Below are 14,037 nucleotides of genomic sequence, written 5' to 3' on the forward strand. Positions count from 1 at the left end.
GATACAGTCTAAAGTTGAAACTTTATTTTTCAAAGGTATGAGGAGAGAGTCCTAAATATATAGATCACCTTCTGTGTACAATAAAACACTCCTACCTTTTATTGTAACATGGGTTCCTATTTATTGTAATATGGGTTACATTATAACATGTAACTTCCTACTAAGATTTAAATATATATATATATATATATATATATATATATATCATATCTGCATTAAGGCTTCCTCAAGTCATCCTTTTTGTAGGTGTTTCTAACATTAGGCAGTGGGATCTTCTGTAGCTTTCCCCTTTTATATCTGTTCTATTGTATTTTAGACCCTTTATGATTGTCCTTATATAGAGCTATGTCTCTTTCTCATGGCCATTTCCTCATTGTAGGTGTAGGTGCGGCAGATAGGATGCAGTGAGAGAAAGCAGAATAAAAGAAGCTGAGAACCCTCATTCATAGAGGAAACCCACAGCACCTGCTTGACCTTATGTTTAAAGCAGTAAAACAGTCTGACCACAGCTGAGACTGACTATAACAGAAAATAAAAACATGCTCTTGGATGAAGGATTTAGAAGGGATACCACTGAACTCTAATTAGATAAAAACTGCTATACAAAAAAATTCTCAGTGATTAATAGAAGACTTTTTAATGCAAGAATAGAGCCATCTGTGCTTTATAAGGAAAATGTAAATGTTTGGTCCCCATTTCTTTCTTGGATACATTTTCTTTCTCTCCCTATTTGACGATGTAATGCCAGAAAAAAGGACAAAGTTCTCAGCACAGTTCCTGAAAGTGAGTTCTTGAGGTAAACATTTGCTGGTCTTGCATTGGTCTAGTAAATCAAAGCCCTTGACATTTGGGATCAATGTACTGAAGCAGATACTCAGTTAAGCAAAGCCCTTGTGCTCACATGCTTGTCTTGTCCCTTGGGAGGTACAGACACTTAGATAAAAGATGATTAGAGCAGGTGATGATAACCATAAAAGAAACCAAAAACCAGGCCAGGGTTGTCATATAAATGTAATCTTAGCACTTTAGGGGTGGGATCAGGAGTTCAAAATAACCCTCAGCTGAACAGTGAGTTCAGGAGCAGTTTAGGATACATGAGACCCTGCCTTTAAAAAAAACAAAAACAAAAAAAAAAAAAAAAAAACAACACTTTTAGGGGTTTATTAGTATATGTTAATTATATTTAACAATGGTTGTTTTTTCTCTTTTTTTGAGACAGGGTCTCATGATGTAGCCTAGACTGGACTGAAGCTACTAGCTAGCTGTGTAGAACAGGCTGGCCTCTAGTCATCAAGCAGGCCTCTGCCTGCCAAACTCCCAAGCACAACAGGCTTTCCACACTTGTATATAATATACATGACATTTTCATTTGTTTATATATTTTCATCATATTCACCCCACCCTACTCCTATTACCTAAACATCACTCATTATGGTGCTAGCTATTTTGATAAAAAGAAAATTAAATCCCACAGAGACTCAGTAACTTCAACATATTTCATGTAGTGCCTACAGAGGCCAAAGAGGGTATTAGATTCCTTTGGAACAGAAGTTAGAGATCTTTGTAAACCAGTGCTCTTAACCTCTGAGCCATCTCTCCAACTCACAGGAGGTTTTTTTTTTAATATTAAAAATGACCAGCACCTCCACTTATGAGTATGCAAATTTGCTTTCATTTTCAGTAATTGGCAGAATTATAACAAGTAATTGTTTCATTAATAAATGTTTGACTTCTATAACCATTGCTCAGTGTTGTGTAATTTTCCTAGCTATAGTTACAAGCAGAAAAGTTTAAGAAAGCCCTGCTCTCAGCTGAGTGGCTGAGGTGAGATCATTGACTGTACAGCAGCAGTGACTCAGCAATACAGTCAGTGCTGCCTCCACTGCTGACAGGCTGGGGTCTCTGCAACAGCCTGGGGGTTATCCGTATAGTCGTGCTTATATCCAAATTCAAGACTGTTAAGCTTCTGTAAACTCACACACAGGTATACATATGATTCACTTAATTTATAATTGCATTCCACCTGTGGACCGTCTTCTGTCTGTACCATTTTCTTTCCTTACTATTGACTCATCTAGTCTTTACTTTCATATTTATGTGTGGGTATGTGCCATGGGTACCAGAAGAGACCTCAGATCGTCTGGAGCTTACTTTATAGGCAGCTGTGTGCCACCAGTGTGTGCTCTACACCAGTGTACATCCTAGGGACTGCACTCAGCTCCTTATGTGTGTGCTGTGTTAAAATGGACTTTGTTTTCAGGTGGAAGATTTGTGAGGAGTAATTTTTGGACATTTTTATGGAAAGATGTTGATAATTACCTTATTTTGTATCACAAAGCAGAATTAACACATACTGCTGAAGGCATTGTTAACATCTTTTCTGTATGTGGAATTTGAGGCTACTTTGCTAGGTTGGGAGAAGATGACAGATAAGGTAAACTTAATAGAGGGTTTAATGTTAGATAAAATGCCAGATGCAGGGTTAGCAAAAATTAATAAAGTGCAAATAAGTTTTGAGAGTGGGACAAGAAGTGGTGTATGGCTTAGTGAACAGTACAGTAAGATTCACTAAGTGGCAACAGTGGGTTTAAGTGACTAAGTTAGGAACAGAAGGCTAGCATGGTTTCAAGGAGAGGTTTTCCTGACTGTTAGAGCTGGTCAAAGACCTACTCTAAGCCAGGGGTATGATACTTGTCTGTGATCCTGGTACTTCGGAGGTAGGGAGGCAGGAGTATTGAGAGTTCTGAGTCAGCTTCACTCCGTAGTGAGACCTTAACTCAGGGTAAAAATACAGTTTTAGTGGAAGGAGCTAGTGAGCTTGATTTTTAAGGTTTTAAATTGGAACTTGGGTATGGGCTAGCTTAAGGGAGTGGGTAGCTTTAGGATGGTAGGTATTTTTTCTGTAGTCCTTAGGACTGACACCTGATGATAATTGGTGTGTTTCCTGTAACAGGGAGAACATATGAAATATTATAGCCAATTGGTGGTATTAGGCCTGTAATAAATGTAATCCTAACAGGCATACAATTTCAGGAGCTTTTTTTTAACATTACATGGTAGGTCTGGTGTAGTGTTCTATACCTGTGACCCCAGCATTTAGGGAGGAGAGCAGGAGGGTTGGGAATTCAAAGTCATCATCCTTGGCTCTACAGGCAGGTCAAGTCCAACCTAGACTACATGGGATCCTGTCCCAAAAATAAAAATAGAATTTATATGAGAGCAAAATTGACTTCATCAAGTGTATTGAACTAAATAAAGTAAATTAATTTGATCTGAGACATATTTAGAAAGAATATTTGAAAAGAAACAATGAATACTTGAGGGTGAACACTTAGCTTTAGGTGTAGCACTGGAGAGTGATGAAGTATCTGAAGAATTTATACATAGGGATGAAGAGGCTACTGAAAGGTAACATTGGCATTCTGTAATTCTAGGACACTGGTGTGTGAACCTTGAATTTTGCTATAGTTCTGCTTGATTACATGTCTGTCAAGAACATTGTAGGATAGTTTAGTAAAGTCCCAAGAAAACCAGCTGACATGATAAAAGGTGATTGAAAAGATGGCAGTGTTTCAGTTTCCAGGGTTATTACTCCGAAGACACCAGAGGTGATGAGGTAGAAATAGAGAGCTGGATATGGTGGTATAGGAGCTTGATGAACATTTAGTGGCCTAAAAATGAGGCTCACAGGTAGACTAGAGGAGTCCAGCCCAGCTCACTGCTTAGTCTTAGAGAGCTCTCAAGATTCAGATTGTTTGTATAATTTTAGGTGGTTGAGGAGGAAAGAATAATATATAGTAGTGATTGAGGATTACATGAGCATCTAGTTTTTATTTGTTTGTTTTAGAGCTCACAGTAATTGTTGAGCTTACTGGATCATAGGCATGTCCTCAGTTACCAATTGTCTAGGCTGCTTTTACACTATAAGGATAGATAGGTATCTTACAGAACCTATACTATTTACTTTGTCTCCTTATAGGAAAAGTTAGCAACCTCTGGGATGGACTAATAAAATGAGAGTTGTTTTTTTCTGGAACAGAAAAGTTGTAGTGATTGGAGTAAAAATGTTAAGTATACAAAGAGATTACTTATATGGCACAAGGCAACATAGTATGGTATTCTATTACTTTGCTGTCCAAGTCAGAGCCATTGGCCTCCTGTGACTATTTAAATTAAATACACATTAAAAACAGTTTTTGTAAATGCAAACTAAGTGGCTAGCACAGCTTAGGTGCCCAATAGCTTTGGGTGGCCTAAAGGCTACTGTATCCAAGAGTACAGGTGGAGGACATCTCATCATTCAACATTGTTGGACAGTGTTGCACACAAGGAAGCACTTAGCTTTCACCTTGGCCATGCCACTGCAAACGCTACTCAAAAACTGCTAGAAATTGGGATTATCATTTTTATTCTTCAGATAAGAAAACCTGGACACAGGAGAAAGGAACCTGCCAAGACTCCCAGCGTGGGTTGGAGTTAGGATTTAAGCCTTGGCATCTTCGCTTCCCAAAACAAGGTTGTGAAGAGGCTATGCCTGATGATAGTGGTTGGCTTGTATTATGTAACAGCAATGTAGGCCTGCAGATTTTGAAACTGAAAACATACAAAATCATATAAAATACAATAACCCATTCCTTGGGAGAAATCTGGAGGTAGAAACCACCTCCTTTTTTGTATTAGATGTCAGTGGGGTTTGAATTAGGACGTGTCTTCATAACAGTGGTAGTGAAATTATTTTGACTGAATAAGCTGTCAGCTTTGCCTTTACAATGATTGCATGTATTTGTCTTTAATTACTCAAACATTCTGTAATGCTGAAATGTCCTGTCATCTTTTTAGCTGAAATGGCCTGTGGTATATTTTATGTAAAAAGACATTTTTTAGTGTTGAAGGCAGTACTTGCCACCCCCTAGCCCCCACGGTTTCTTTGTGTAGCCCTGGCTGTCCTGAAACTTTGTAGACCAGGCTGGCCTTAAACTCCCAGAGATCTGCCTGATTTGCCCCTGTCTTCTAAGCGCTGTGATTAAAGCCCCCCCCCCCCCCACTTAAGTAGAAGTGTACAGTTTGCCTTTGAAGCTGTTTACAAAGGATCTCACTATCTTTAGGAGTTCTGTGGATGAACACAGTAATCTTATTAAACTCTTCCCATTCGTCGTATCAATCTTTGTGCAGTTAGGCACTGTTCAGAATACATTATAAGTGGCAACTAGTAATCTCTAACATTGCCCTACAAGATAGATATTACCATTGTTTTGTGGATAAGGAGAAGCATGAGGAAACTGGCATGTTAAATAATTTGATCCAAATCACACAAGGTTTAGAACCCAGGCAGTCTGGCCCACAAACTATGCTTTGGTCTGCTATGTTTTACTTTGTTATTTTAGTTCTTTCTTATTAGTAGGGAGAGGCAGCATGTAGCACTCAGGGACTATTTTCAGGAGCTGATTCTGTCCTTCCACCCCAGGATCCAGATAGCCAACTCACTTTACCTGCTGAGCTGTCCTGATGGTCCCATACGGTGCACATTGTATATCTTTTTAGGGGTGGGGTGTTAGCAAGTACTGAATGCTGGTGAAATCTCAATGATGGTACTTGTCCAGCTAAGTATCTCTTACATTTTGTTTAAGCACCAACAGATTTTCAGGGCAAAAATAGCTTACTGAGGGGCTTCATATATCTAGGAGAAATTTTGAAAACTTAAGTCGGAAGATTCCATTTACATCCTGTTTCATGGGAAGTTGAGGCTTTTCTCCCTCTCCTTTGTGTTGAACATGATCTCATCCTAAATGTCTTATCTGTTACTAGTTGTAGTGTGCCATTCTCAGCTGGATCACAGTTCCCTGCCCTCCAAAGTTAGACCATGTGGTCCTCCTGGCTGCCTAAGAGTGCACATAAGTAACCACTCACAGTGTGGTTGATTGAGAAAATTCCAACCAGTGGGGCAGCATTTCTTTCTTTTTGATTTTTTTTTAAGACAAGGTTCCTCTGTGTAGTTCTTGCTGTCCTGGAATTTGCTTTGTAGACCAGGCTAGCCTTGAATTCACAGAGATCCACTGGACTGCTGGTATTAAAGGTGTGGGCCACTACTGCTCAGTAGAATAACTCTTAAAAATATTTATTTTTAAATAAGGTCTCTCTTGCTTTGGTTGTCCTAGAACAGGCATTACTCTCTAAGAGATATCTTTTGTTTTTATTTGGGTATGTGTGTGTGTATACTCATACTCTGAGAAGCCAAAAGAGAGCATCCAATCTGGAGCTGGAGATAAAGGGTGGCTGTGAGGAACTGAACTAGCAGGGGTGTTGGGAACTGAACTCTGTCCCTCTGCGAGAGCAGTACACCCTCTTACCCTTCTCTCCATCCCCTAAACTGGAAACTACTGTGGTGTAGAGTGAAGTACTGAATTTGAAAATCAGACTTTTAGAAACAATTTGATAAATATGCTTTTTAAAATATCTTATTTTAGAAAACAGAATTTCAAAAGTACTAACAATATTAGAGACATTTACATCTGTAAAGGTTACATGGGTGTGTTTTAAATGCATATAATTTGTTAGTTGAACATATTTGTTAAAGAGTAGTTTAATAGTTCAAGCATGTAGTATTTTTTTCAGTTCCAAGCCTGTCTGTCTTCAGGGCTCATGTTCTAATCCTGTGCTTCCTCATTTCAGGCAGAGATAGAATTGTTTGTTAACCGGCTTGATTCAGTGGAATCGGTTCTTCCTTATGAATATACAGCGTAAGTTTCCCAGCTTGGTTTTATATAAATGTTTATGTGGCTCATCAGAATTTTGTGTGTAGAACCTTATTCATTACCTAAATGCATAGGACCTAAATATTTGAGTAGAGGTGATGGAGACAGGCTCATACTTTATACCCCTACCTGGTATACACTCTTGGCAAGTCTCCTGCCTCAGCCTCTTAAGTGTTGGGATTGCAGGAATACACCACCACACCCAGTTTTGAAACACTTTGAGATAAAACATGTTGTTCTGGGGCTAAAGAGATGGCTTAGTAGTTCATGCTGCTCCTTCCGAGTATCCACACTCAGTGCTCAGCACCCACATGATGCCTTGCAAGTGTCCGGAACTCTAGTTGCACAGGATCCTACGTCTTGTGGCCTCCGTGGGTATCAGCACACATACATACAAATACAAATTGTGCTGCAAAAAAAAGATGTTTCTTTTTATGTTGCTTTATAGAATAACAGATACAACAATTAAACATTTTCTATTTCTATTTTATCTGACCGTAAAAACCTAATTTTGTTATTTTTAAATTTTTATTTGTGTATATGGGTGCTGTACCTGCCTGGATGTCTGTCACCACATAGATGCCTTGCTTTGGGGCATCAGATGCCCTGGAACTGAAGTTAGAGATGGTTGTAAGCTGCCATGTGGGTGCTGGGACTTGAACCCTGGTCCTATGAAAAAGCTGAGCCATCTCTTCAGCCTCTTCTATACATTTTAAAAGACTTTTCCTTTGGGTTGTCCCCAGAAAGAACCATTATTTTGTCTGAGGCACTTTTCTCCCCTCGTATTTGAACATGTGTCACTATCCTGTGTAGTAAGCATCTTGTCCTCCCCAGCAGTGACCTCACAACTCTCATATCAGTGTGCAGCCATCAAACAGTCTTCTTTGTGACCTGCAGGGATTATCTTTAGTGCAGTTGTTCACTGATTGATTACTTATGCATTTCATTTCCAGACGTTTTTAAGTTGTTACTGTCTCGTGCATGAGTTGTGTCTGTGGAGTCAGGGGTCTTCTGTCTTCACCTGGTTTGGCTGATTGAACTGAGCTGGTTAAGCTCTGTGTGCGACAAACACTACCTTTTTTTTTTTTTTTTGCCTTCCAAGATGGTGTGGATTTTGTTTGTTGTGTTATAAAGTGTTCTGGAAAAAAACCTTATAATCATATAATGGAAACTTCTGTATTCCATATTGGTTGTTACTTAGTTCCTAAATTCTAATTGACTTATTTCTCCATTAAAAAATTTTAAAGCCAGTGTTTGCTATACAAAAAAGTATATACAAAAGCTATTACCCCATAAGAACCTCTCTGTCTAAGTATATATAAGAAAGGAGTCCAAAAGCCCTGAGTTGTCTGCCTAACTCATACAGGGCTTGGTAACCTTTGGGGAAAAGTCATTGCATTTCTAGTTTCTGCTTGTTCTGTTAAGGAGTCAGCATGTCCACTTGAATCTTTGTTCTCATTAGGAAAAATCTGAATCTGATTTATGTTTGGGAGTATTTTGTAATTTTTGAAATTCACCTTTCTCTTAAGAATCTCACTATCCTGTGGCCACTATAATAGTCTAACATATCCCCATGTTATTTCTTAGTGAATGCCCTATAATCTTCTGTGACAAAATTGAGTTGAGTGGTTGTATTGAAACCAAATTTCACTAAAGCTGAATCGTAGGATTCTGAATGTGCTTTTCCATAACTTCATAGGGAAGAATTGGTGGGTGCCATATCTGGGTGAAGTAGGTAGATTGATACATCTTTTGGAGGAATACAAATATGTTATAATATATATAGTATATATTATATATAGTTATATACACTATATATAGTTATATAATAATATGTAGTTATATAATATAGTAATATACTATATGTTATAATATATAATTAAACTTATAAGAATAAGATATAATGTATAAATTTTTTTAAAAAGTCTTATATATAAAATAGAATATTTCTGGTTCTGGTGGGAACTGTGATGCTTGAGACTTAAATATAAGCACTTTCCTCATTTAAAGAGCTACTAAAAAAGGAATCTTTCACAACTAGCCTGTGGTTCTTACCTCACCTTTTTTCTGTGTCTAAATGTTAATGTTCTTTCCTCAGGTTTGATTTTTGCCAAGCATCAGAAGGAAAACGCCCATCTGAAAATCTTGGTCAGGTATTATTCGGGGAAAGAATTGAACCCTCACCATATAAGGTTTGTATTTGGTGTTAAATAAAAATTTCTTACTCATAACTTTGAAGGTTTCTTTTTTGTTCTTTTTTGAGAATTGTCACAAATATCTTGGATCTCACAGGTAAGGAGCAATTGCTTTAGTTTGGACCTATGAATAACTTCCTTCCTTCCTTCCTTATTTGTTGGGGGGGGGGGTGTGTGTATGTTTAAAGTTTATTTTATGTGTAAGACTGTTTTCCGTGCATGTATGTCTGTGCGGCAAGTCTTATAAATGACATTTAAATGGGGCTGACTTACAGGTTCAGAGGCTCAGTCCATTATCATCAAGATGGGAGCATAGCAGCATCCAGGCAGGCATGGTGCAGGAGGATCTGAGAGCTATAAATCTTCATCCAAAGGAACCTAGTAGCAGACTGAGCATCCTCAGGCAGCTAGGAAAGGGTCTCCAAACCCACCCCAGAGTGACACACTTCCTCCAACACCTTCTAATAGTGCCACTCCCTGGGCCACAAGCATATGCAAACCATCATAAGGGAATTGTGAACTGCTATATTGGTTCTAGGAATCAAACCCTGGTCCTCCAGACGAGCAGTCTGTGCACTTAACCACTGAGCCATCTCTCCAGCCCCCAGTAGTAATTTCTTAAAGCCATGGTTTAGAAAGGCCCTTCTTTTCATAGTCTGTCGTTTTTGATAGATCTGTGCTATTATTGTGATGCACAGTGTGGAGGCTTCTGTCCACCATGTATCGTGCTTCACAAGTTTCCAGTCATGGAAGGTTGTTTCTGTTACCCTTTGTCTCCCTCTCTTTCTGAACAGTGTGTAGATTTTCTTCATTCCCAAGGGTGACATTGCCTGGGCTTCTCTTTTGGTATTTTGAAGAGATTTTTAATTTTCATTTTACTTTTAGTCTGGGTTATTTAGCTTATCTTTCATTAAAAAGTATCATTCATTATCATTAAAAGTCTTTTTGAGGGATGGGATATAGCCTATTTGGTACAGTGCCTTTTTTTTTTTTTTTTTTTTTTTTTTTTTACCATATTCAATGGCCTGGGGTCTGCCCTCAGCACCACAAAACCAAGCATGGTAGCACAGGGCAGGAAGCTTGAGTGGCCTTGGCTACTTAATGAGTTGGAGGCCAGCCTGAACGACTTGAGACCTGTCTCCAAACCAAAAAGAGTTTATCTGAAACATCACAGACATTTTTTTGGATACCAGTTAAATGAAACTCCACACAATGTAAGATATCTTCATCATTATTTCCTGTAATTATCTTCCTTTTTAAGCTTTTATCTTTTAAACTTAATCTCCCATATTAAGCAGTCCTCTGGTTATTTTAATATGTGCTCTTCTACTGTACAAAGAGTAGTAAGTACTGCTTCAGAAAAATTAAGATGTTTATAATTATAATACATCACTGTATAAATAATTTAGTGGTGTGGAAGACTATCAAATGAAAAGTCATTCTCTCTTTTCCCTCAGCTCTACTTAAGTTTTTTTTTTAACATTTCCTGAAGATTTGTACATGCATACAAGTTGATATAAATACAATTAGATTGTTACTTATTTAATGTATTAATATATTAATTATATATTATGTACACACATTTATTTTAATGTATTCTGCTTCCTTAGTTATCTGACCCTGCTAGAACTTTGCTTGTGATGGCTGTCATTTGACCCCCCAGGGATTCCTCAGCCCACAGCTGCCTCTCTTGGCTTCCCATTCTTCCTTTCTGTGGCTTAGACTCTACCCTTAGCAGCTGGCCTTCTTCTCAGGAGACACTTCCTTTTTCTTGTCACTTTGTTACCTGGAGCACCCACCCATCCAGCTAATCCCTGGGTCTGCATCATTCCCAGTAGCCATCTCAACCCCCTTTGTTCAGAACCTATTCTGTGAAGCCTCTGAGGCAGAAAGATAAGAACATTGTATTTATCTTTATTTTAAGTGTATGGGTGTTTTTGCTTGCATGCATGTCTGTGCCATGTTTGTGCCGGTGGCTATTGGGCCAGAAAATAGCATTGGGTTCTCTGGAACTGGTTACAGATGGTTGTGAGGTGCCATGTGGATGCTGGGAACCAAACCTGGGTCCTCTGAAAGAGCAGCCAGTTTTCCCAACCACTGAGCCATCTCTGCAGCCCCTACAGATTCATTTTTAAATCATAAATCTGTCTTCTTCAAATAATCTAAGCTGTAATTCTCTGCTCTAAAGTATAACAATTCTAAATTATTTTGAAAGACAGTTGAAGACCTTTGGAAATGAAGTTATTAGGGAAGAATTTAGTATATCTGTTTGGAGAGCATCAAGCAATAATTCTCCCGTATGAGTTTGAGAGGTTACCTTGATAGAAATTGCATTCATTTGTAGTAGAGGGTGTTGTCAAGCATATCTGTGAAATTATACAGACAACTTAAATATTAATGTGGTGTCTCTGTTTACTTAGTGCTGGCCTTAGAAAGTGGAATGTGCCTGGCAGAGGTGACTCATGCCTTTAATTCCAGCAAAGGCAAGCAGACAGGCAGATCTCTGCTTCGGGGATCTTACACTGCCAAGGGAAGACAGCCTTTGGTACAACAGGAAACTGGACAAAAACAGTTCGTATCTCCAGTAGGAGCTCATTAACATTTCTAAATGTATGTAAGACCCTTGGGTCCTGGGAAGTTTTAGATTTAATCTCTTGTCCTGGGAGTTGAGGTAAAGTAGAGCAGGAGGATTTTTAAATAGAGAAAACTGTCCACCCAATATTTACCACGTTCTACAGAAACTTTTAGGGTCAAGGTCTGTTAAGCGGGGCATGGTGGCACATATGTTTGTGGGAATGCTAAGGGCAGTCCTGGGCTCCCTAGCAAGATCCTGTCTCCTGACCAAGAAGTGTTAAGTCCTCAATTCCCAATTTAAATCGATTCCTGAAGACTACAGCATATGAAAACATAGTGTTGGGTGATGAGAGTTTTCTTTCTAAACCATAAGTGATTTTTTCAGACTTGTGGGTCATAATATTTTGGAATGCAGCTTGATTAGAAAACCTGAATTATTTTGAAAGATGAGCTATAACCTAACCTACCCACCCTCTTTTTTTGTTTTTTGTTTTTTCAAGACATAGTTTCTCTTTGTAGCCCTGGCCAGTTTGGAACTCGCCAGGCTGGCCTTGAGCTCAGAGATTACTTACATCTGCCTTCCAAGTGCCAGGATTAACAGTGTGCGCCGCCACCACCACCACCACCTGGCTAGGCAATATATTTTAATTTTATTTTGATTCTTCTGTATTTTATTTTCAGATATTTTTACTCTATTTAAGTCTGTAGTAAAGTCCACTCATCACTGATGTATCCATTCATTGGGTTAGCATTTGCAGGTTAGCTACTTTTTGTGTGCCCCAAGCATTGTTACAGGTAAAGAATGTAACAGTAAGACAGGACAGAAGAAATCCCTGACCTGGGTGGATCTGTGGTCTTGATGGCCAGGAGATAACTAAAGTATGTCAGTTACTTGGGAAAGAATTCCCAAAAGTAAGACAATGTGGACAGAAAGTTTGTCATTTTAGATAAGACACACTGAGAGGTGACATTAAAAATGTAAGTTTAAAAAGTCTCCCTGAGAAGATGACATTTGAATATAAGACCTTAAAAATAAGTGAAGGAGTAATCCACACAAGTGCCTCGGGAAAGTATTTTAGAGGACAGCAGATGCCCAGTCCCCAGGTGTGGACTTGCCTTGTGTTTAAGATACACACATAAAGGAGTTCCATCTGAGCAAAGGAGTGATAGGGACTGGTGGGAGATGAGGCAGGAGTAACTGTGCTGTAGGAGAAGCACAGTTGAGTGGTAGAACACACGGGAAACAACAGGGACTAAAACTTTGAACCCTTCACAAATCTGAGCAAGATTGGAGATTGTTGCATCAGCTTGGCTCTTACATGGTCACTCACTGTTAGTGCGTGTTGAGAACAGACTGAGGGGCGTAAGGAGAAATCCCAGTCAGGAGATTTTACAGCCGTCCAGATAGGGTTTGATGGCCGTTTAGACCTTAGGGAGTAGTGACATGGCTGAGCTCTTAGAATCAGCATATTGTTTTGAGAGAATTAGCTAAGGAATAGGATATAGACGGTTTTCACTTCCAAGGCAGATAAAACAGAAATGGAGTGAGCAGTAGAGTAAATTTGGGACATTGCATGCCCTCTTCTGGCTATGTGTGGTACTTGCACACATTTGGCACATGGACACACAATAAAATTAGAGCTGTGTAGAGTGATGAACAAGACACCTCCTGCCCACCACATATGTGTGCATAGGCATACATATACATCACACGGTGCAATTACTTAATTTACAATTAAGTAAAATAGAAGAGAATTGAGCATATGTGTCACAAAAAGGGATTTGGTTTCATTGCCACTTAATAACATAAATTTTTTATCAAACTTAAGGTACCTGGAGCTGGACTGGCATTTCCTGGCTTGTGTCTTTAATGCCTTGAGTTTTCTAATCTGTAGCATGCATATGGAAGAGGCCAACCTTATCCATTGATTGGGTGGAATTCATGAGCCTTGATGGATGTAAAGTATGTAGAACGTGAGAGCATTAGAGAGATGTTAACTGTTGCTCTGTAATCAGTTGTTACCAGGGCTGGAGGATGGCTCAGTTGGTAAAGTGCTTGTTACAGAAGCGTAAAGATCTGAATTCAGCACGTCAGTGCCCACATGAAAGCTGGATGTATTAGCGCATGTACCTGTAATCCCAATTGGGATCCTGGAGACCCTGGAGCTGTGAGTCACTGACAGCCTATAGCGGAGGATTATTGACATTGGCCCATGGGCTTCTTGGGTTGCATGTGTGTAAGATGCATGCTTGTTCACTCACTGTCTCCTTTGTTTTTGTTTCCCTTTACAATTGAGCACAAAAGTTGAGTCAGCTAAACCCAGTTCCCACCTATTAGATTGAGGTATAAAGCTTACTGTTGGATTGCTGATACAGATACTGTCTGTCTCTCCTCATCTAAGTCGGGTGTCTGGGCCTCTCACTCTGTTACATGAGTACTTGTGTTACTACTTTTCACTTTTTAAAAATGAACCTTAAGGTTCAAAATAATGCTGTGATACTGTGTTTTAGATGGA

The 14,037-nt window shown here is 39.0% G+C and overlaps 1 protein-coding gene across 1 annotated transcript in view; it reads left to right on the forward strand.

Moving 5' to 3' along the window:
- Window positions 1–14,037, forward strand: part of TM9SF2 (transmembrane 9 superfamily member 2) — a 45,855-nt gene that overhangs the window by 5,857 nt on the left and 25,961 nt on the right. Inside the window, exons 2-3 of the mRNA XM_080916683.1 lie at window positions 6,670–6,737; window positions 8,851–8,944. Of these exons, the coding sequence (XP_080772809.1) occupies window positions 6,670–6,737; window positions 8,851–8,944 (162 nt within the window). The remainder of the gene's footprint in view (window positions 1–6,669; window positions 6,738–8,850; window positions 8,945–14,037) is intronic.

The sequence above is a fragment of the Micromys minutus genome (assembly GCF_963924665.1).
Source record: "Micromys minutus genome assembly, chromosome: 5".
Taxonomy (NCBI): Eukaryota; Metazoa; Chordata; class Mammalia; order Rodentia; family Muridae; genus Micromys; species Micromys minutus.